The sequence below is a fragment of the Athene noctua genome, chromosome 1 (genome assembly GCF_965140245.1).
Source record: "Athene noctua chromosome 1, bAthNoc1.hap1.1, whole genome shotgun sequence".
Classification (NCBI taxonomy): Eukaryota; Metazoa; Chordata; class Aves; order Strigiformes; family Strigidae; genus Athene; species Athene noctua.
In genome coordinates, this window is record NC_134037.1 from 232164671 (window position 1) to 232188895 (window position 24225).

At 38.6% G+C, this 24225-nt stretch overlaps 1 protein-coding gene across 11 annotated transcripts in view; it reads right to left on the reverse strand.

Annotated features, from left to right (window-relative positions):
- The window catches only part of ENOX1 (ecto-NOX disulfide-thiol exchanger 1), a 380057-nt gene that overhangs the window by 53508 nt on the left and 302324 nt on the right, over nt 1–24225 (reverse strand). For all 11 annotated transcript variants that reach the window (XM_074912668.1, XM_074912637.1, XM_074912684.1 and 8 more), the window contains 2 exons: nt 14693–14799; nt 11286–11403 (listed from right to left, as the gene is read on the reverse strand). In XM_074912668.1, the coding sequence (XP_074768769.1) occupies nt 11286–11403; nt 14693–14799 (225 nt within the window). The remainder of the gene's footprint in view (nt 1–11285; nt 11404–14692; nt 14800–24225) is intronic.

Sequence of the window (24225 nt, forward strand, 5' to 3'; positions counted from 1 at the left end):
TTTTGCAGTACATTCTCCAGTGACCTCTTACCCAGTTGTGTCCCAGGTAAAGTGCACCATTAAGTGTTTTGGACTTTTCCTACAAAGATGTCACATCCCATTACTGAAATGCATATTTAGAATTTGGAAGAGACCACCTGGCTACAATAATATCAAAGCCTGTCACATTTTAGGTCTATTTTACTTGACAGCACCTCTTTGGAGAACAGGCATCTACATAGCTTGTAAATGATATTTTGACAGTTGCTAGTTAATCTGCCCCGCTGAGACCAGTTTCTCCAGGTCACCTCTTTAAAGCAAAGGGCCCTTTTTTCCTCTCCTTTTTGGGTTGCATTTCTTCTGCTACCACCATGGTATGTACAAAGCCCAAATGACTTGGCATATGCATCAGGGGAGAGAGAAGAGGGAAGAGTTGGCTCTTCACAGACAACTGTGATGGGTAGACTGTTAGTTGGGTTGGTTGTTGCATTGCCCTTCCTGCTTGGTTCTCCTCTTGGACTAGGGGCATAGGAAGCAAGCCATCATAAGAAAACATAGGGGTATAACTTTAATCAAAAACAGTAGCAGTTCTCAGATATTTTCAAAATTCAGTAAAAATCTTTCCTTTTCACTGTTTATTATTTGGTTTGTGATGAGGTGAATTTTTCAGATACTTTATGTTTACCAGTAACTGATGCCTCAGTTAAATATAATTAATCAAGTACTGAATCTTTTGCTTTTTTTCCTGAGAAACTGAACTGTTACAACACTTTTACAGACACTGTGCTTTAAAGATGCCAGCAAAGAGTGATTTTTTCCTCTAATCAATGGTATTAAAAAACCCGACCGTATTCCTGTAACACTAAAAGCGAACAGAGGAGATTTTAGTCTCAAGGATAAAGGAGTATGTTCGCTCAAGTGAGAAAAGCATTGGTTACTGGGAAGATGCCAAGTGGCATTGATGACCCTCTCTCATATCAGTAATGGAAAAATGCTGCTTTTATTAATGGTGCTTTGCAACTGAGGGTACAGACACTTGAACTCTGCATAGCACAGGAGATACTGACGAATGCTCTGTGTTTCATGTATGTCATGTTAACCTTACATATATTGCATAAATGGATTGTATGTATGTGTGTACATGTGATACACAAATTACTTAGGATATTCAAACATTGTGATATAGGTGAACCTCTGTGTAGGTGGGTTACTGATGGTTACTTCTTAGGAAGTCAAAGTAATTGCTGTATTTTTATTCAGAATGAAACAATGAACACTGGCATTAGCGAGATGCATGGCTGCATTGCTGCTGTTGGCAGCCAAATTAGGAATTGCATTCAGGCCCAGCATCACTGTAACAACTTGAAAAAAATAATCTGTAGGATTTACTTATAAATATGAAGAAACTGTAGTCACTACTTGGAAACAAACTTGACAGTTTGCACATGAATCCCTCAATTTGTCACATTCATTAGGGAAGAAAGGGATGATCTGAGTGTTTTAAGTTACTGTGGTGGTTTGAATTGTTCTGATTTATAATAGGCAAATTTTGTTCATAAACATAAAGTGCTTTCTGTAAATGTGAGGATAAACCAGTTTTGTACAAAATCCTATTGCACCTTAAATTGCAGGAAAGTATTTATCCAGCTATCACTCTGACCTTGTACTGGATTGGAGGGCTGAGCTAATCTTTCTTTTAAAATTGTGCATAATATTGAAATATCTGCTTAGATACTTTGGCCTTAGATAAAGTATCTTAAATATGGGAGTATCTTAAGTATGGGATCTTAAATATGGGAGTATGTTTTTAGCCCTTTAAGAAGGCATAAGCAAATGATCACATGAAGCTTGTAATTTCTTGACTCTCCCATTCAGAGACAGCATTTCTTGAGCCATTTAACCCTTATGTGAATGGAAGGGTGTCCAGAAGAGCTGTATCTGCAAGGCAAAAGCTCTTTTTCTCCTCTTCATCCTGCTTCCATCACATTCAGTATCTGCAGACAGAGGCCACGTGCTTCTCCACAACTTAACATGTTTAGTAGGCATTTTCTCAGCTACTGAAAAATAAAATGTGTTACAAACTTGCAGATGACAGAGTTCTACAGGGCTTAGTGATACTTGCAGTCCTTTCTGAAACAGACCACTTACTGAAATTTGCAAAAAGGGTGTAACTTTGAAGACATAACTGTGAAATAATCCTTGTACCAGACTTTCTGGGTAAACCACTGCTTAGGACTTTCTATCTGCAAGTGTTGTGCAGAAGGTGAGTGCAAACGCTCTGAGCAGCAGGCAATAGCTTGTGGGATCAAGGTCTAACAGCACACACATCTTAAAATCTATCAAGAAAACATGATGAGACAGATGACTACCTGATAATAGAACAACATGAGGAGAGCTATTGCTTTTTATAATGGTCTTCCTCAACTGTTAAAATGTGCTCGCTTGCCTCAGACAAATTTAAGAGGGAAGACAGTCTATATCTGATGCATGACAAAGAAGCAATGAAGAAACTAGTGCTGTGGGCTAGCAACCACCCAAATCTCTTCAGAGAGATCCCTGGTTGACATGTGAGGTGGGCATTTGGCAGTTGTAGAAGCGGCTCAGCAATCACAGATTACAAGTGCTACAAAGACATGCTTGGCACAGTTCTTGCACCTGATGAAACTTGCAAAGCATCAGATATGTGGAGGGCTGGATACATAAACAAAAAGTTGGCAAACTAGTTTGCCCATTGAAAGGAAAAACAAAAAGCAATTAGAACGCCTAATTAAAAAAAAAAAAAACAAACCAAAACAAAACAAAAAACAACAAAACCAACAAAACAACAAAACAATTTTCCTCCTTTAGAATTCTGTGTGCTGGTCTTCAAGGAGTCACATGCTGGAACTAGCAGAGAAGTGGAATAAAATTACATAGTTTTGGTATCGTATCTAGTTTGCCAGTCTGACATTTTATATCCTGGAGGACTGTTCTGTTTTCTCTTCTCTCTGCCTTGAATCAACACCCAAATAAGGCTAAAAGATCACTCACCTCCAAGCAGATTTGAATCCACTTGGCTTTCAACTTTATGAACCAAATCCTTCAATATATTGGCCACAAAAATGCTATACTATGGATATGTATAATTAGTAAGAAGCTTATTTTCTTGAGATGGTGTTTAAGCTAAAACCAAAGAGCAGGACATCATGAACTGCTATGAATCAAAGATTCACCCATCAAAGTAAACCAACATCACTAACTACCACTAGTTTTGGGAGCCTCTGTAGCCATCCAGCTTCAAGCATGAGCTCTGCTGGATGTGTTTTTAACTCCTGGCATGTAACCACATCACAGACTGCCAGTTAGCTGGACACACAAGGAATGAAAAGCTGCCACTTTGAAAAGGAAGCTTTTAATGCTTTGGAAACTTCGGCTGGCCTTGCATGTCTCATGACATAAGGATGCTCCCCAAACCTGCAATTATAAGTTTAGAAGCTTGTATTGACATTAGAAAAGACTCTGCTTTCTGATCATTATTTCCTACAACATCTTAGCAATGGCCAATGTTTCTTGGATTTAATGGTGGATAAGAAGGCACCTAAATCTCCACCTCAAGCAATATCTGCAAGCTTCTCTAATGTGCTGGGGTGAAAAGGGTTTATAAAAACAACAGGGCATGAAGGGCAGTATAATTAAGAAAGCCTAAACCCAGAGACTTAGTTTAAACAATAATAGAACTGATGTTTCAGTGGAAGTCAGAAATAGGGTTTAGGCTGAAGCCTCTCTTGAAGGAATCTGTTCTTTATGCTCTCTTCAGAATCAACCATCTTCACCATTATAAATAGGGCTCATTCTCTTGAAGGCTAAACATGAGAATAAGAGCACAAAAGCTTTATATTGGAGAAGGCACTATAAGGAAGGTCACTTTATAGAAAGCATGAAGTGTAATTTGGAGAAGAATGCTAATACCAGCTATATCAGATTGTGAGGAATCTGAAAACAGCATATGTCCTAGTATTGTCTTTTATTGATTTTGCTGCCAACATCCCACTTCAACAATGTTACAGCTGCACTTCAGGATTCTTAATGGAGGGGGATGGAGAAAATCAATATACAGAGCTTGCTTCTGCTGCCATTGAAGTCAATGTGAGTTTCACTATTAACTGCAATGAGCACAGGACAGAGTTCAAACTGTTTTGTCACTTGGTGTTTGTTTTTTCTTTCCCTTTTTATTTAACCTCTAAGGAGCAATGTGTACTGTTATCATATGTTTTGGAAAAGGAAATAGGGCAATTCCCTATCAAACTGCAAGTCTACACATTCAGAAATGATGCCCTGCTTTATGAAACCTAATGAAAGATTATAGCCTGTATCCTGAACTGGGAAAGTTATAATAAAAGATATAGGATATAAAAAATAATAAGAAAATAATTTTTTTCTTAAAAATATTTTCATTCAGATATAAACCAAATAAAAACAGTTTAGCTTTCACTGACTTGTAAAATATTACTTTCAATGTGCATTGTTTGCTCTATTACAAATAGAGGGATGGACCCAAACTTATTTTCACTACTATTTCAATGCTATTTGCACAAAATGAAATACGATAAAATTATCTCCAAAAATTATAAGCATCATCTTCATTCCAACAACATGCCGTTAATTTTGTTCTAGCATGAACACAAAACATATTTTAACGTGCTGTCAAAATGAGATACTAAGAATGTCAATAAAATGACACTAAAATAAATGTAAATTTAGATTGCTGTCACAAGTGGCTGCTTGGTTTTGTGAAGATGTTAGGTTGCTATAGCATTTTCCATAGCAACTTTGCATCTTATTACATAAATAATCTCTCAGTGTCCTTTAAGCTTACTAAAAACAGGATTAAATCTATTCTCATATGTAATGATCCTGTATAAAACCTTATCAGTATGAAATACCCAGAAAACGTGATAAAATGTAATCTAGATAATAGTATTTCTGGCAGTTGAAAAGCATCAAAAGAGCAACAGACTTGTTTTGTAGTAAATGGGACATCCTCCTAAAACCCATATTAGGAAACTGCCTTTGAACTGTTTCCTCTAAAAATTGCAAGTTAGTTTAACCCCTTCAATGCTGTGTCCACAGTACCAGCACAGGCCTTCATCCCAAAGCCGATGTGTTGTGCATGACCCAGAGGAACTGGCTCAGTACCTGGGACAGGACAAAGGTGTCTTCATTCCCCAGGGAAGACAGGTTTGGCAACCTCCTTCGGCCTGATTCATCAAGGCATTTCTGCTAAATTCAGCTGCCCAAGAAGCATTATTAGAGCCAAATGGACTTAAAAGCAGGGGCATAAAATTAGGCCCTTGCCTACATACTTCCTGAATTTCAGCCTATTTTAGTAAAAGCTGTAGGAAAAATGGAATGCATTTTAAGGCACAAAATTGGAGTCCGCCTGATGATAACAGCTCTGAACTGGCATGCTGTGAAAGACACTAGAGCAGACTTTTCCCAGCGTAGAGGGAGTAATCATCTTGTGCTGCTTTCTAGTGATCATCCCTGATGGTCCCAGGGAGCAAAGCTGATTGTCTGCTGTGTCCAGAGCATTTCCATTCAAAGGGAAGTTACTCCACTTGCAGAGCTCAAAAGGGTTGTTCGGCTGTATTCTCTGGCCAGAGAGGGGACTGTGTCAGTACAGTGACAATTCTAAGCTTCAGATTTTAAATACATTCTTTTATTTGAGATTGCTTATAAAACCTGGTTAGTAGCATCTGTTAACAAGGGCTTTTTTCCTCTTCATACGCTTTTATATGTTTATCTCCACAGGGCTGATTATGACACCAGCTGCTGATGACTTTGAAATGGTATTGATTTATTTGAGGAAAAAAGTGATGCAAACCCATTAATTTCTAAAGTAAATACATTTTGTTATTTTACATTATCTTTATCAACAAGTGTTTAAAAGGAAAATGGGCAAATTATGGGCTTGTTAAATACCAGTATCACTTTCAAAAAATCTGATGCTGAAAAGCTATCAGATGGAGAGGTAATGACAGAAAAAGACAGTAGACTTTTATTTAAAACAAAATCTCACATAAACCCCAAAAGATTAGACTTTCAAGAAAGGGAGAAATATCTGATCCCTGGGATCAGGAGGAAGCAGAAGATCTGACATGAGATCTGCTGTGACATGGGGCCAGTTACAAGAAAAGGAAGAGCAAAGCTCAGCTCCACACATCAGGGGCTCAGCAATTTCTATTCAAAGTTGTAACAACCTATATAAAGCTTTCCTACCAGTTTAATCCATCTATAAAACAGTTTCCCTTCCATGAGTGCATCTCTGCATTCCCACAAGCCTGAGAGAAAGCAAAAAGAGGATTGAATTGCAGAGAAAAGATGAATAAGCATCACACAGATCACTTTGGTGTTGGTTCAGGCTTTTCTTGAAGACTTGCCAGGATTGCAACTTTCAAGATAGACAATATCACAAAGCGTGTTTAAGGCTGTGTGCACCAGGGTGCAATTTTCAAATACTGACTTTCACGAGGACTTACACTCTTCTGTGAGATGGATTGTCTCCTATTGCAACTGATTTAGCTGATGCAAACAGGACAGATCTGTTCAGGAGAGCATTAAAGATCCAGGCTACTGTTCAAGACAGAAAGAGCTTCAATGTTTAAGTCTGGCACCTACTTTAGGTATGTTTGAAAATCCTGCCATAGAGGATGTCTTTCCTGACTTGGAAAGCGGTGCCAATCTCATGTGTTCAAACTGGGCTTGTACTACAGAACTTGCAATTTATTATTTGCATGCAGTCCCTAAGATGTTAGTAAGTTACCTCATCACTGGTAACGGCAGTGAAATGCTCCAGGTGACCCCATGAGTGGGCTATTGCAAGTCTGTTGATCTGGAGAGAGCCCTATACCGGTGCTTATCATCCACATGGACAGAACAGACGGCTGAATGAAAAAAAGCATCGTTGCCTCCATTTGATAGTAGGGAATGGAGGTAACACAAATTCATTGATTAGTCCAGGGAGAGGGTATGTAGCAGAGCTGGGATTTGGCCCAGAGCTCAGGGATCCCCATCAAAAGCCATAATCATGAGGCCATCCTTCCCGCACCGCTCTGCAAGCACTGTGCATTTCTTTCTTTTCTGTGGTGCCAGTCGTAATGTTTCACTGAAGTTGGAGTTGCTAGAATTAATGGCACATCACCAAGAACTGCAAAACAAAGAGATTAACCCACCTACCCTTAAAGTAAAATTACAGGTGCCTTCTAGGCATAAACCAAACTTCAGCTCTTTTCTACAACACGCAGTTTCACTTCACTAATTCTTAAAATTACTTTGGAGGCTTTTACAAGTGGATCCTTACTCCCAGTGCCAGCAGGTGGGAGACGAAGCATCCATAAATCCTGATCGTTCTGAAGATTTTCATCTATCCTCTAGACTCCAGCACTGAATCTCTTTTTTTTTCCCTTGAGCTAATGCTTCAGTAACTGCACCTTGACTTTCAAATGTATTAACTAAGTTGCCAATCATCATTATTTTTTTCTTAGCAATCTTCCAGCTTTACTTCAGCAATCGTCTTGTTCCAAACCTCAAAATCCACACTGCAGAAAAATCACTGTTTAAAGGCTGATTTTGGGGGTGGGGGGGAATTCTAAAGGAACAGCTGATCCCACAGCTGAGATTCACTCTGTCTCAGGTCAGCCTTTTGCCAGCCTTCCCCGTAATGCAAATGACCTTTATTCTGTGAAACCAGGAGGATTTCCTATAAACTAGGCATGTATGATAGTTCAGCCAACTCACTGGATTCCCTAAGGTTTCTTCAGGGGGTCCTTGCAGCAGTTTGAGATGCTCTCCAACAAAACAAGCAGGTAACAATGCCTTCCTTTTCCTCAAAGGTTCAGCTTGTACACAGGAGTATATGGTACTGAGCCTGGGGAGAACAACCTTTAGAACACTTGGAGGAGCGAAAGGTCTTTGTGCAAGCGGCAGTGCTCCAGCCCTGCAACTTGGACCTGAAAGTGGAAGGCAGGTTCAGGAGACTGGAGGTCCCAATTCTCATTCCAGGTCTGCCTGAGTCACTGGTATCAGTAAATCAAGATCATAAACAACAAGGAGAAAGGTAATTGGCAGATGAAAAAAGAGGATTTGAGTCTAGAATGGAGTGCTGAACTTCACAACAAGTCCCTCTGGAGCTGTTCTGAATTGTCACAGGTAGCCAGCCAAATCTTCCCAAACTAACAGCTATTAGTAGATTTCTAATATGCACCACAACTTGATCTCTGCTATGATTTAATTATTACTTTGCACTACTTGAAGAAAAAATGCAAACCATTCTTAATAACAGCTTTTTCATTACCTACCCCAAATCCCCAGAATTTTTTGTGTACAAGGGCCTCAGCTCACTGTAACATTCCCCTGAAACCTGAAGCCCAGTGATTCAGGATAAGCATTCAGGCACTGAAGTTCTTTTGCACAGCCTCAGGTGTGTTGCACTGTTTTCAAATGTTGGGGCTGGAATCCACCTCTTTTTTTTCAGGGTGATTAATAGGTTTATCTTTGGATATCCCAGAGGTGAGTTTTCATTCTAACCAGTCTAGCTGTGAGAAAATGTGACACACTCAGCACCACACTATCCAGATGCTCACAGAAGTGGAGTTATTTCTGAATGAAAAAGGCTTGACTAACAGAAAGAACTGCACTGGGAGACTCCTGAAACTACATTTTACCAAGACAGAATGAGGTCTTAGGACCCATTCTAAACTGCTGAATTAATTAAGCCTTCTTATACTAGGGGTGATTTAACCAGGTGAACTAGTGAAAAAAGACCTGACACAGGTGTTGGAGCCTGGGGGAATCTCTGTAACCTGTTGTAGCTTTGGGGATGGTAACTTCCCAGGAGTCTTGTTCTCACTGTTGTGTAGGGCAGGCTGAAAAGTAATGTCCTCAAGAAAATCGTTGGGATGGCAGATCAAGCAGTCCAGAACTCTGGAACTATCCAAATCAATTCATCATGTCTCATTGCTTCACCTACTTTCGGATTTAGACTTTTAAGCCTTCATGTGTGCACGCTGTCCTTGAATTGAAGAGGCACAACATGTTCTCTGTGTTATTCAAGTCTTACCCTTCCCATAGTTAAGTATTTAGACAAATATTTTAAGAAAAGGGGTTAAAAATAAAGTAAGTGCCAGTGTTTCTTTGTGATAAAAGATTCTTTCTTTAAAAGACATTCTTTGTAGAACAGAGGTTACTGTGAATACAGATAGCCACTCCAGTGAGATAAAGAGGTGGTTCTGGAATAACATACTCAAAAAGAAAGAAAATCAGAAAGAGAAGGCGGCTATCACAAATAGTAATTTTAAAAAATGCTAAAAGAAGGAAGGAAGAATCACTACTCTGTACATAAGAATGAAAAAATATATGTCTTTCTCTCACCTTCATTTCATTTACCGATGTTTTATACCCAATAACTTTTTTGGTTTATCTCCAAGTTCCCTCTATTGTCAATGTCAGAAGAATCAAATGCACTTGCTTTAGTTGAGAGTGTAATGTTGGAAGAAGAAAGCTATATAATTAATTTTAGAACTGGATGACTCTACATATGCAGCAGGCTGCATCACTCCAGTAAGATCAAGAGTATGATGAATGGTACAATGGGAAATGATGGACAAGTACTCAAGTGGATTCTTATTGCTAAATTCTGATTTGGTATGCAACACACTACTGGGTTTGCTACTGTTATCACTGAGGGCACTCAGTGCCCACCTTATAACAATACAAATAAACTGAAGTTGTTCAGCATGGAACTCTAGAAATCTCAGATATCAAAACTTTTGATAGAAATGTCCCTTTTCATGGAAGAAAACCAAGCATGCTTTTCTAAAAAGGATGGGCATAGCTCTGCCCTAAGCACGCATATGCTAAACCTAGCTAAACTGATTAGTCTGACAGTTCAAAACATCATTACTTTTCTGGCGTGCAGGCTGTGTGTATTTCTGGCTTTACCTTCCTGTTGTTAATTCTAATGACTTCCCTCCATAAGAGTGGTCACAGTCAAGGTAAAATGATTAGCTATTCATAAAAATCTCTGATTAGTAGCAGTTCTTTGTCTACAGCGACCCACTGTCTCAGCATCAAACATTCTGCAAATGGTGTCTAGAAAATTCAAATCCACACAGTTACCAAGCAAAAAATAAGGCTGCCCTTTACAGGTTTTATTGTTGTGTTTTTCTTCCAGGAAAAATATTAAATATCCCCTCAAGAAAGATGATGTAGTAAAAATTTCTTTACTAGAATGACAGTCCTTCATTTGGTCTTATGGAGTCACTCAACTTCACCCAGCACCTTGTCACCGGAGAAGCCAAAGAGCTCTTCTCTGTGTAAGCTTGAATCCACACTTTTGTGCTGTCATACAAGGACTTGAAACCATTGAATGGATGAAATCCTTTCCTTTGTTAATATGGTGCCTGTATGCAAAGGACTAGATCAAAATTATCCTCATCATCAGACTCTCAGTTTCTTTCCATATTACTCCCTCATTCTTTACCTTTCTTAAAGCTCACTGCTGACTGGCTGTTCCCAGTCATGCTTCAGCTTCGGTAAATTTTCTTTTTGAAGATGAGTGTCTAAACAATCAAATTCTCGTTAGCTACTCACAACTTTATTAGCCAATGTCAAGAAATCACACAAAGCATCCATCCAAATCATGTTACCAGTCAGTAATTCAGGCAGCTTCTGAGCCACCTCTTGGTGTCCACCCTGCACAGCAGAGTATTTGCAGAAGGCTGGAAAAGTTGCTTTTATTGGCTGATATTACATGCACCCTTGTGCTTTCTTGCACAATAACCACCTAACGAGTGTCAAATTAATGCAGTATGCACTAGCATATTGTGAAATACATATGCTTAAAAGTTAACTCTGCAAAACTCACAGTTAAAATGGTATGGTGTATTTGTTAGAGAGTTTATACATTATTATGCATTTGTTGAAAAGAAAGGTAAGGCTTAGCAAATATTGACCAAGACATAATTGTAACTGGTCTTGTAATAAGACAGTTGCAACCATGGAAAGAAATACTGTTATGCAGGACTGCAGAGAGTGCACTAAAGAAACATAATGCTTCCAGCCAAGCGCAGAACTAGAGAATTTTCATTGTTACAGATCTTAGCAGATGACAGACACATCCTAGAGATAGTTTGCATCATTCAAATAACTAATTTGTGAAGGTTAAAAATAAGGTACTGTCTTATGTAATCAGCTATTAATATGTCACTTCTCCTATGTAAGTTTTTGTTCGCTTTTAAAAAACAACAGTTGTATATATTTGGTTTTACCTGAATCATCTACTCTCAGCTTTTTGCTGGGATTGTCGCCACTGTCATCATCGGACATTTCCATCTCCTCTTCCCGGCGGATTCCCATGAGCTGTTCACTGTGAGCATTTCGGAGCTCCTAAAACCCAAAATGACCTTTTGTCAGTATTAACTTCCATGAAGTCATTATGTATTATTTAGTATCTGGTTTTAATACTGCTCTGATTTTAATTATACATCATTTATCATTGTAATCATATCTATTTGTATATGAATATTTATAACAACAGTAGCACAGGGAATTCTTCCTGGGAAAGAACAGAGTTTATCAAAGGTAACACTCAGGGAAAACAAAAGAGAAAGTGAATCTCCATGTCGAGTGATCTTTAGTTCCGCTAAACACAGGAGAATACTTTAACAGCAGGGCTAATGCTTAAAATTGTGTATAAAGCAGACTGATAAAGAGATTGTCAACCTGCTTAAGGTATAGATAATTCTTGCTTCTCTCTGCCACTTGGGGTAGGATTCATCTGGACACGTATAGGTGTCTCCATTAAACAATGTCATATTAACTACACCCTAAAAGGGCCTTGTTTTCTCTGCTGATGGTAAAGGGAGACAAGAGCAGACAGTGCAGATGTAGCACTCTGTGTTGTAGGTGTCTAATTCTGGCCAAGAAATCTCACCCTCTGTCTCTATGCCCTGATTGCCTCAGATTTAAAAGACCCAGCCCCATAATGCTGCCCTGAAAATCTCTGCATCTTGATCCAAAATGGGTGCCAGCGCAGAGAGCCTGGTCTCCGGGCGACCACCACAAGGGCAGTCAGGCAGGGACCCCCTGCACATGTCAGTAGGTAGATGATCAGAAGGCATGCGGTTTTTGTGTGAGTCTAGACAGTCTTTGTTCTGGGTAGAAAAGCGGGTGCGGGTGGAGCGGCTGGCTTTTTAATGGCAGTGCTGAGAAGATTGAGAGAACTCTATTTTGTCCTAATAATCCTGTCAGGTGTAACACGAGGATGCTGCACCGTGATTAGTGTAGGCCTTTTCAGTCCGCAGACAGCTAATTTTTCTGCCAACAAAGAGCTTAATTCCCAAAGAGGTGGTTTGAAATCTTTGAAACAAGGACGAGTCGTGTGGAAGGAGGAGACAGCATTGAGGAGTCCGACCACTGCTCCATGCAATTAACAACAAGCTGTCAGAGAGGGACTGTGTGAAAAAAGGGAAGGCATGTCCCTTGAGCTGCACCCTTGGTTCATTGGCAGATCTCAAATATTCTGATAAATCTATGTGTCCATTAATCCTAGCAAAGTCAAGCAGGCTAATTAGTGGGTGTTTTACATTACAATAATTTCAAATTAGAAAAAAGTGATTAAAAAGGTAAATTGTCAACCAGCGTTTTATGCAGTTGGAAGGACCTCTGGAAGAAATTTGCAAGCCATTTCTTAATTCCTTGTTGGAAAAGGCCACCTACACCTTCTCCTTGGGAAGTATAATACTGCACACATGAGCAGACATCTGCTTACATTTACTCCCTCTTTAGGGGATAAATGTCCTTGATGCATCAATGTCTACATTATCAGTAAAGCCAGTAACGTACCACAGAGAAAGTCTATGTGTATGAGTGTTTGCTTTGGGTTTGTGTTTCTAGCAAAGCCTTCCTAAATTGGAAAAAATGGAAGGTGATCAGGTAATTAAACAAATCAGCAGATAATGTAATGGTTAGAAAACATAATAGTACATTTCCATGATATTTCAGATCTGAAAAACAGATATTTCTAAAACATATTGGTTTAGCAAGATCCTTCACAAGTTTTTGAATTGTTTTTTGTTGTCCTCTTCTTAGAAAAAAAGAAGTCAATAATATTTGAAAAAATGAGTAGTGAATTAACATTTATGGAAAGTCCAACTCTTACACATTTCAGATTATTAAAGTTTTAGAAGCCAGCAAATGAACGACATACCACATCCCTTTACAGAGAGCTAGTTTAAGAAGGGATGGTCCTAATATAATTGAAATAATCTGCTAGCAAATAGTATTTTCATACTTCTCTAAAAGATAAGACAAACATTAATCCCCAACTTCCCAACTTTCAATTGAACAAGGCTTTATCCACTACTTATATGAAGTATTTGTGAACAAAATGCAAAATACGGTTTGCACCAATAAATTATGCTAACATTTTATTTTAAGTGTCCCATTATTGTGAAGGCATTTGGTATTCACCATAATAGCACTGATAATAAAGAATTCATTTGGTATTCATGTGGATGTTACATTTAGTGCCATTGGTATTCAACTGTAATTTAGCATTAGTTAATGGGCACTTAAAATGTTATCCAAATGATTTATATCACAGCACTTTTGTGTTTCTCAAACTAAGTGTACAACACTTATTTTACAAGTGTACTACAAAATAATTAAATAAGTGCACCTTACCTTCTAAAGTTTTTATTCTGAGACAGAGAAAAATCATTTAGAGGACTGTGATAGAAATAATCAACATACTGTACTACATGAAAGTAAACCAAGTGTATGCAAGTTGCTCATATTCAAAAATTAAAAAAAAAAAGGAAGAAGAAAGAAAACAAAGACAGTGGTACTTACTTTTTAAAATACAGGCTCATAGCGTTTATACTGAATTAAAAACGAAAGCTGGATGACCAAAACACAGGATGAGGTCTAGTGCTTCCTCTGCTGCCACTCACAGCAAGGGGAGTTAGAATCCCATTTCCTCTGATCATGCTTATGACAGTCACACATGCATGGTTCCACATTCCTAACTCTGTGTGGTAGTATGATTACATTTATACTGGTTTCTTTGCAAGCATAATATTTAGAATCAGTACAAATGATGTATCTACTTTTTAAAAGATAAAACATCAAACAAATGGGAAGGAGTATGTCATAATTCTGGACTTAATATGCTTAAGTCATTACTTAGGAAACAAATTCCCTATTTTATTTTCAGGCAAAGTCATCTTACAATGACCATATGATGGCACAACAAGAAAAAAAAGTCTGTGCTACAAAATACTTCTTTTAGAAACAGATCATGGTGACTCTTAAAAAGATATTTTTCAGAAATAATTTTTAATTCTACCCTTAGTTGAAAATATTGTTCCTAATTTCACTACTTCAGTTCATTATTTTAGATAGTAAACATAATCCTCCAATGACTTCCCAAATTTTGCATGAAAAATAAAAACACATTGCTCTCTGTCTTAGTGTTTTTTAATGACTATTATCATAATGAGAGCAATGGGAGCAATTCATACTTTAGATGAGACTGTATAATGGCCAGTTCATTAACAGCTAAAACGGTAGCTGTAAATATTGCTGAATGCACTATGTCCAGCTACAATCACACTCGTTCTGTGTCAATCCAGCTGTGAGATGATGGATAGAAAGTAATAATAAAATCACCAACCTCAGAATGCTTTCGCCAAATGTCTATGTTCTTTCGCTGGGCTTTCGAGAAATGGTCCCAAGCTTTTTGTCTGGTAGAAGCGTTGAAAACGGCGACAATCTGCTCAACTTTGGTGAACAAGGAAGTCAAACAAGACAAGCAATTTATGTTGTGATCACTATAGAGAAGCAAAGCAAAGACACTAGGAGTCTATGGATGATGTCATTACTGAAACAACATCATCAATATCCATCCAATGATGTGTCTTTTGTACTTACATTTTATCAATGTTGGAGATGTCTCCTTTCAAGTCTGTCTCCATAACTTTAGTCTACACAACTTACAACTTTGTACCAAAAAGCATGCATGCAGCTGCTTCCCCGTGATGTCTGAAACAATTTTCTGCACAGTCACGTGCCTTTGCATATGTGGCTATATGTGTGTGACTTCAGAAATGACACTTGAGGCATAAATATGATCCATGTTCCCCTGTGGCAGCTGCATACAGATGAGCAGGCTGAGCAAATGAGAGCATGAAAGACAAGCAGGTTCTGCTCTGAAGGGTGTCACTATCCGATAGTGGGAATTTGTCAGCAGATGGGAAGGGCTAAACCATACATTAATGCTGCATTCTGTAGTTGTAGCTGCTGCTTCTCTTATTTAATATAAACGGGCTCACCTGTGGTAGATCATTCTGTCCAGTGTCCATGGTCTATGTACATATATATATACATGAAGACTCGTATTTTTGTAGAGACGTGAAATGGGCTTCCCTCAGTCAACCCTAATGAATTTGTTCTGAAGCCAGACATCAGTATTTAGTTCAACTATCTAGGACAATTAAGATCCTTAAGTTTTTAGCTACTTGTTCATCCTAATTCAGAATCTTTCCTCCCAACGCTTTTCTTTCTCTTCACATCACTTACAAGCAATGTTGTTCTTCCACAACAGTGACCTCCCTAAAAATGATTTCACCAAGATGAAAGTTGCTTGATCCCAGCACAGTTAACTGAAGGACCACCAAGAAAACCAGATTTTCTACAAATGACCTGGGCTGTGCTCCTGAGTAAGCAGCTGTACTGACCTATGAAATCAAACTGAAAAATGCTTCAACTCTTTGACAAGGTTCTTGGCTATTTCCCTCTTTTGATTCCTGGGTTGAAACAATGTCCACTGTTTTGTAAAGCTGCAGCTTGCAGCACCTCCATCTCCTCTCTTCCACTGAGAAATGGTTGCATGAGACCTTGCAATGCCCTCTGGTCTGGTCTCTCATTGAGTTGATCAATAGCTGCTCTCCTTCTCCCCTCAAGTCACAGATGTAGAGGATCTTACTATACATAACAACCTATCTTTCCTAAAACGGTGAGCTCACCTAGTAAGTCAGTTATGTACCTTTCACCTCTAAATCTCAGTAAGATCTCTTCACCTCTAAATCTAAGTAAGTTAACCTCACGCACTTGAACAGGAGCATACTTCTTCTATTTTATTTTATTTTTTTTTTTTACCACTTTTGCAGGTTACTGTCAGATTCAGGAAGATTACAACATTTTGAATCACATATGGAAGTTTTTCTTTACAATCATCAGGGCTGGTTAATTAACTTCTAAATCCATAGAAAATAAATGTAGTCTTATAAAATTAAAATACTCATACGTAGTTTATACTCAAGAAGGTGCCTCAAAACTACTGGGATGATCCAATTAATTTGTGAGCCATTCAAGTTTCAATAGTAGATTTGATAACTGCAGCCTACTAGAACTTGCTTGGAGTGAAGGGTGGATGTATCAAGGAAGATATGTTGTGTGTATTTATTCAATTAATTTGAAAAGAATGAAAATGCTAAAACACTCTATTATTATTTGTAGAAACTGAGGTTAGAATTTAATTACTATCGTTGTGTTGATGACCCAGGTGCTCAGAAAATCTTGCTTAATTAACAATCTGGTTATAGTTTGCAAGGGGAAATTCAAGTAGAAAAGATTCACAAAGATATGAGGAAGAGCTGGTTTGCCATTTTCCACTAATAGGTATTAACAAGATCATCTGATTTTGAAAAACATTTGAACTTTAAAGTGTTTAATTTCCATTCTGTGAACAGGTGCTAAGATTTATCAAAAGTCATTTCAGAAAACCTGCTCAATTGAAACACAAGCTAGAAAGATGCCAAAGAGTTTTTCTTATATAACTGTGGTAGACAAAGTGAGCAAAAAAAGGATCTCCTTTACTTACCTAACTTTTAGGAATGAAAAAACCTCAAGGAAATAGGATACTATGAGTACTAGAGGCTAAAAATCAAGGCATTTAAAGAAACTTTATGCATGAGGCAGCTAGTGATACTAAAAATAGGAAATGTAGAGGAGAATATTAAATTAGTACATATCAAAGACCAGCATTCCACTGCTCTATTCAAAGAAAGTGTCAATGTATGTACATCAATTTCAACATACACAGCAATCTAGGCTATGAAGTGTTACAAACACCCACAGGTAACACCCAACCTAAAAGGTCTCCAGCTTTACATTAGAGCCAAAGAGCACCCAAGACCATGGTTTGACAATACAGGAAAGTGGCTTCACATCTTTTTCTACATCAAAATCCTGCATTCATGTGTTATGAGATGGCAATGCAATATAAACTCATTCTGCCAGTTCACATTTGTTCATAGGTTAATGCATGTTGTATCAAGATTCATTTGTTCTCCCACAGACACCCCAGAAGCCTAAAGCTGCTATAACTCCTGTGCTCTGGTTAACTGGAAGACAAGACATAATGTACCCACCCCGATCAGGATCAAATTTATATGGGTAAGTGATCCAGCAGCACACAGCCTGTAAGGACGGTAGATTCATCCCTAAGGGGAAACCAGGAGAGTTTATACTAGCTGAGAAAGTCTCCAGTTAACTCATTTTTCTTCCATGTCTGGCTAAAATCTGGCCAAAGAGAGGCCTCAGATTTTGGGCTGACATCTGCAGAATCTGAGTGAAACAGTTGTTCCCAGTCTCACTGCTGGCCATGGTTTCCAGACCATTTCCTGACCTCCAGAAAGAAATTTCCAAAATGAAATAACAGATCATATCTAGTTCTCCAAGGCATCTTGAACTCTAGGATGTACTGTGCTGTCAACTGTGACTGGTAAGTAGAATTACTAAGTAATATGAAATATTCACTGTCAAACATCTGTTGGTAAATTCTATGCTATATCAGATTTTCACTGACCACATGCAAAGCTGTTTCCTTACTAAATTAGGGTTTAAAAACCCGCATTGTTCTGGAAGGGTCCATAACACATCACTGTTTTTCCTATCAATATAACTGACAAGATGCAAATAATTGCATCTTTCCTAACAACTTGAGATGTTGGGGGATATGGTGTAGGGGGGAACTTTGTAGAGTAGGGCTGATGGTTGGACTCGATGATCCCAACAGTCTTTTCCAACCTGAGTGATTCTGTGATTCTCTGACTTATTCTGTGTCTGGTAATTTACATGGAGTGTTTCAGACAAAGGATTATTATATATTTGTTTTCTGCTGAGTTATAAATAACGAAAAAGACCCAAACAACTAAGCCTAGAGTGATAACCAAGTGTCAACATTTAACAAATGCAGTGTAACTACAATATGCTTTATTAGAGGTACCAGCTCATAGTAAGCGTATTAAAAGAAAGTTTAAATCTCAGTTTCTGTTGCCATAAAACATGCTATCAGAATAGGGTATTGTTATCAAGTATAAATGTAAAAACAACCAGAAAAAATAGGAACAATAACAAAAATCCCTTAAACAATGCCTGCAGATGTTGCATGCAAGATTGGATTAGAGGGGAAACTAGAATATCTCCAGGGCGAGAGAGTATTTGATACAAGATATTTGAAAATTATACTACCAGAGAACAAAAATAAATGAGAACCAAAGTATAGCCTCATCTGTAGATTAAGAGGGAGAGAGAACACTTTTACTCTCCATTACATTTATCAAGCAGGCTATTTTAAATACATGATTGAGTGAAGGCTGAAATTTCTCCTTTGGTTTAGGAGATAAGTACTCAATTTTTCCTTTGCTTATTACATTATCAGCTGCCATGCATACAAGATTATTTTTAATTTCTCATATGTAATATAAAGAACACCAGCAACGAATTGTTTCATAATGCTTTACAATAAAAAAAGAAACAGAACAGAAACTGAAACACAACGTGTTAAAATAAAAACAAGTCTTCACTTTTGTCTTTTTATCTGGCAGATAAAATAATCAGATTTCATGTAGAATTTCACTTCAAATTCCAACAATTAGGTATACAGGATGAAAAGGGCTTTGCACTAAATTACTCTAAGTGCAAGAGCAGACTATATGGTGATTTTGTTAAAAAAATTTCTGTAAGAATGCGACAGTTGACATGCAGGGTAAAAGAAAAATTCCACCCATAAAATTACAGTGTAAAGGAAACTGTTACAGTAAATGTGTAACATGCTTTTCAAATATAGATTCGCAGCACAGGGAGGATATAGAGTTGGCGTGGTTTGGGTCAGAAACCTTGTTGCTGAATTCTGACTAAGCTGAAGTCTGCCAAGCGATTTGGCTCCAAGCCCAGCAAACCAAGGAATTACAGTAGTCAAGGCTATATGCTGTAAGTGAATGAATTAGAGTCTCCAGGTCATTTTTGTATAGGAAAAAGAATATTTTTGGCAACAGTCCTGAAAGGGATTTGGTGACGTATTGAACAGAATTTAGCATTAAGTCCAAGGCTAAAATTGCATATAGGCAAATGACATGTGACATCAATAGGAGAAATGGTAGACAGATTGCAGAGTAATGAAAGAAACATATATTATTTTAATTAATCTGAGCCAAACCTTCAGTCTTTTGATTATGATCCTATTTACTTTCAGAAAAGAATTTGCCTTTCACACATTTACAGCTGAAACCTGCATCCCTTCCCTGTTACCCAATTCACATGCCACAGAGGGAGAAACAGATGCAATTGTCATTGACTGGTGGAGGAGGAAAACATTACAAGTTGGAAATATCACCATGGAGAAGACTGCAGATAATGCAAGGGATGGGTCCTAAAGTGAAGCATACCATTGGTCATCAGCTGGATATGTAAGTAAATGCCATTACAGATTTCCATAATGAAGACATGGATTTTGACAGCTATAAAAAATGACTCATCTGTCACAAATAAATGGCATTCTTGGGATTTTGGGTTTTGTTTTTTGGGTTGGTTGGGGTTTTTTTGTTTTTTGTTTTGTTTTTTAAATCAAAGCAAACAATAACCCTCCCAAAAATAATCCTGGGGTATCAAAAAGAAGATGTATTGTGGCTGCAACTCCATCAGAGAAGAGGCGGCTACTGTTCGGTCTGCTTGCTGTCCGGGTGGCTGCAGGTTCCTTAAGACATAGTCTTAAGACATAGCAAGATAAATGAAAAAACCACAGGACTTCACCCTTACATGCCCAAATTCCACCTTTTTGGACAGAGCAAGAGAATCGTGCCTCCAATGATTGATCTTCCAGATCATTTTGCTGTGTGGGAAGTCTGCTTGCAAGGCTGCCGTTCCTCAGCTTGCCCTACTGCCAACAGCTACTGTACTAGTGATCAAAACCAGCCAGGGACTATTCCCATTCTCTGATTCCAACTGGCACAACATGCTGAGTGTCCCTTGCAGCAGCAACCTTTCTCACTCTCCAGAAAGATGTTTCTCACGGAAACTACTTGGCCTGTACCAAACTCTAAACTGTATCCACACTGTGTGGGAAAATCCTAGCTGGCCTAGAGCAACAACTTACAGTTGAACGGTATGGATAAGCCTGCCCTAGCTCAGTTTAATTTAATCCTATAGAAGGAGTCAGTGGGGTCATATTTTGCTAGCAGTCTCACCTCTTCTGCTCTCATCCTGATGCAGAGGTCTCAGTGTTGCAGAGAGCCATTACAAGGCTTACCAGGGAAACAAGGGTGTTCTCCTCTTCTAGCTACCCTGTTTCACCTACCTGAATACTAGACACAATGAGAAACAAGTCTAAGTGTCCTCTCCCTAAATTACACTATATTATTTCTGCATTTCCCTTTGACTAGGTCTACAGTGTTTGTGACCAGCAGGAGGTGTGCCTGGGCTGATGCCCCTTCCTCCTCTGTTTGACTCAAACTACTCTTGGTCAATGTACTTGTGTGGGTTATTAAGAGGCTGAGTGAATCTCAGTGGTCCACATCTGAGTGATGCAGGAAAAAAATATTTTTTCATAATACAATAAGCAGATTTTTCCACACAGATGGAGGACAAAATAAAAAATACTTATACCACAGCACAAATTATAATCCCTGGTCTTGAAAAAACATTGAACCTCAGTGTCAGCAGCTGTTGTTTTCCTTTCTTCTCCTTTCAGCTAAGACACTCACTGAGGAAGAGCGAAAGGAGTATTGTGGGGATACTGAAAACACGTCATTTTCGGGATTTATACTAAAACCTGCACATTAACTTGTCTGAGGTATGTATATCAACAATTAATAGTTCTAGAAATGGAAGAACACTCCCTGTAAACTTTGAAATAAAAGAATTACACTCTGATTAGAGAACTCAGTTTGCCCTGCAAGGAATTGCTAGAAAATCTGTCTACAAAATAAGCTTTGAAAATCTTTTAGGTCATGAAACGTGGTTTAATTTACAACAAAGAAACTGACAGCTTGGTGTAACAGCAAGTGCTGGCACTGTGCCATGTGATAAATCATTTGGACTCAACAAGACCACTTCACCTTCATGTCATTTCTCAGCAAACAGGAACCTGACATCAGGCCAGCACAACACAGTAGGGCAGGTACAAATGTACAGTACCTGCTCTTTTAATGCCACCATCTTATATAACAGAACTGACTTTATGGACCTTGTGTTGACATCCAGAAAAAAAAAAAAACAACAAACAAAAAACCCCACACACAGCCCCCACCCCACTCACACAAAAGAAGATTAAGTGAATGCCACTCTCTTCATCAGCTTGACAAGATTATAAGCCATGCCCAGTGCACTGCATTTAATTAGCTGTTCTCATTGTTATTTATGGTTAGTCAGACCTTCTTTTCAATACTCAGATTTAAAAATAGCAAAAGTAGTAACAACTACTTTTGGTAAGCCTGCCCAAAAAACAGAACCCCAAGGGAACACTGAGATGAAGGAACATCATAAATGTGACTGAACTCAGACAGGTCCCATTAAGTGAAGGGACTCTCTCCAAGTAATATTTGTCAGGGATCTTGCAGATTAAATGTTCCTAGGAGATCAGGAGGGCTATGTATGTTTTGGGCATAATATGCTTTCTTTTGCTGAAGAAAAAGAATAGAGGTGGATGAGGAGGCTTCAACAGTCACAGCCTCTTCTGGCAGTCAAAACAAAAAATCATCTCAGATATCTTATGTAGGAACATTTACTTCTCCATTGCAATACTGTATGTCCCCTTGCCTGCCATGACTTTTCCTACTCTCTTTATTTACTGCTTCCAGTCTTATCTTCCTTCTATGTTTTTGTTTCCTCATTATGTGTGTGTCTATCTGTGAGAGACGAGAAACCAGGCCGAGAGAAACTAAAATAACCAGCCTGAGAAAGCAAAAGTTGAGGCTGATCGAAGAAATGCCTCCAACACTCGCAAGACAAAACTATGAGTCACAGGGTGGATGGTGTGGAGGTCGAAGCTGATAAGGCTGCCCGAATAACACAAGATGCTGCTGGCGAAGGGAGTCCTGTGGAGACAGGACGGCCCTGCTCTGGGGCACCTGGGCAAATTTCAAGGGCCATCTGTCCAGTGAATGACCTTTGCTTCATTATCCACGAAATGCATATTAAAGTTAACACTCCTCAATATGCTAATGAGGGCTAACATGATCATGCTAATTACATCATCCCATGAAACACCTTACCCCTCCCCGTACATGGGATACGTGGGTATGTGATGTGGGTTGACCTAGGGGATGGGCCCAAGGAAAGTGGGTATAAATCAAAGGGGGGAAGAAAGGGAGTGTGTGTGGGGGGGCGGTCCTGGAGAGAGCAGTGAAGCAAAGACGATGGATGCCAGCGAAAAAGACGGCTGCCTCCTGGAACCCTCGCTGGCAGGATCAGTGCAGGAACCCAGATCGGTGATCTGTATTCCCCCATTCCCTCTATCTCCCTCTTTTTCTTTTTCCATTAAGAAATGCAAGGCATATTGTATTGCTCGCCACAACTTGCTATATACTATAGCCAATTATACTGTGTTCAATTAGTACATTGTAGGTAGTTAATAAATGCTTGGACTTGGAGACTTGTTGTCCGCTCCACTCGGGATTTGCGAATCTGAGTCACTTGTCCCCCTCGTCTGAGCGGGACGTGACACTATCTTTACCTCTCACATAGTTTTTCCCTTTCCAAAACTCTTCTCTGACCCCATAATACCTCTGTCATTATCATGAACTACACCATCTGGGATAAATCCAGTGACTTGACATGAAGTAAGACTAGTGCCTATTGAAGGGAGTATGCATTTCAAACATAGTTTCACAGGGTTACTCATATTCATATTCACATTTATAAGGTTTACTCATCACTTATAAGCAGACTGAACAGTTTTAGATGTGCAAGCCACATGATATGCACAGACAAAGCAGAAAACCTTTTGGGTGAAACATCTATCTTTCATTCTTTGCTCTAATGTCTTACTCTCACCCCTTATTGTTCATTTCCATACATTTATAGTTCCGTTCTGTGAAGCATCAGGCCCTTACCTCCGTCTCTACTCAGGGAGGCAACTCAAAACCAAGCACAGATTTCTACGTGATTCAAACACATGCTTCTTTGCTTTGAACCTTGCTTCATCATTTAGGAGATCCTGCAGGATCCAGGCAAGTGGCATGAGTTGTCAAAATGGGGCATTAGACTGACATTTCTTGGGAGGCAGTGCTTTTATTTTGCTATAAAGCACCATGCATATTTAATGGCCTACATTAAAAAAAAAAAAAAAAAGTCATTAAAATAACAGGAAAAGAGCTTCTATTGAAAATTCTGGCCACACTTAAATCATTACCAAAATTCCTATTGACTTTAGGGGGAGTGAAGACTAAATACAGTGGAAGGAATGATGAAATTCAAAGAAAATGAAACACAAAGGAATAAGCTATCTGAAAAACTACATGTTGCAGCCACAAAGGGTTCTACTGCCAGAAAGTGGTAAGGAATTATAAGATTGCAAGGTAAAATAGAAATGGAATCTTTCATCTCTTTCTCTGCCACTGCTGCAGCATTCTGGATAGAAATGCTTTTGAGAACATGTGTACATGAGGTGGAAAATGGGACGACAAGTGAAAAAGAATGGAGATACCCAGCTGAGCTTTACTGGACAAATTATCAGTACAGAAGCAAGCAAAGAGCACACTGACTAATTGAGCTAATCCAATGGGACTGAATGGATTGTGGAGGTTATTTTGGTGTTTTGTTTTAGGGTTTTTTTTTTAAGAAATATATCAAGGTAGAAAGTAATAGTGGCAACTAATGACACGAATGATTAATGTTTTTATTTGTGTTATAGTGGCATTCTATAAC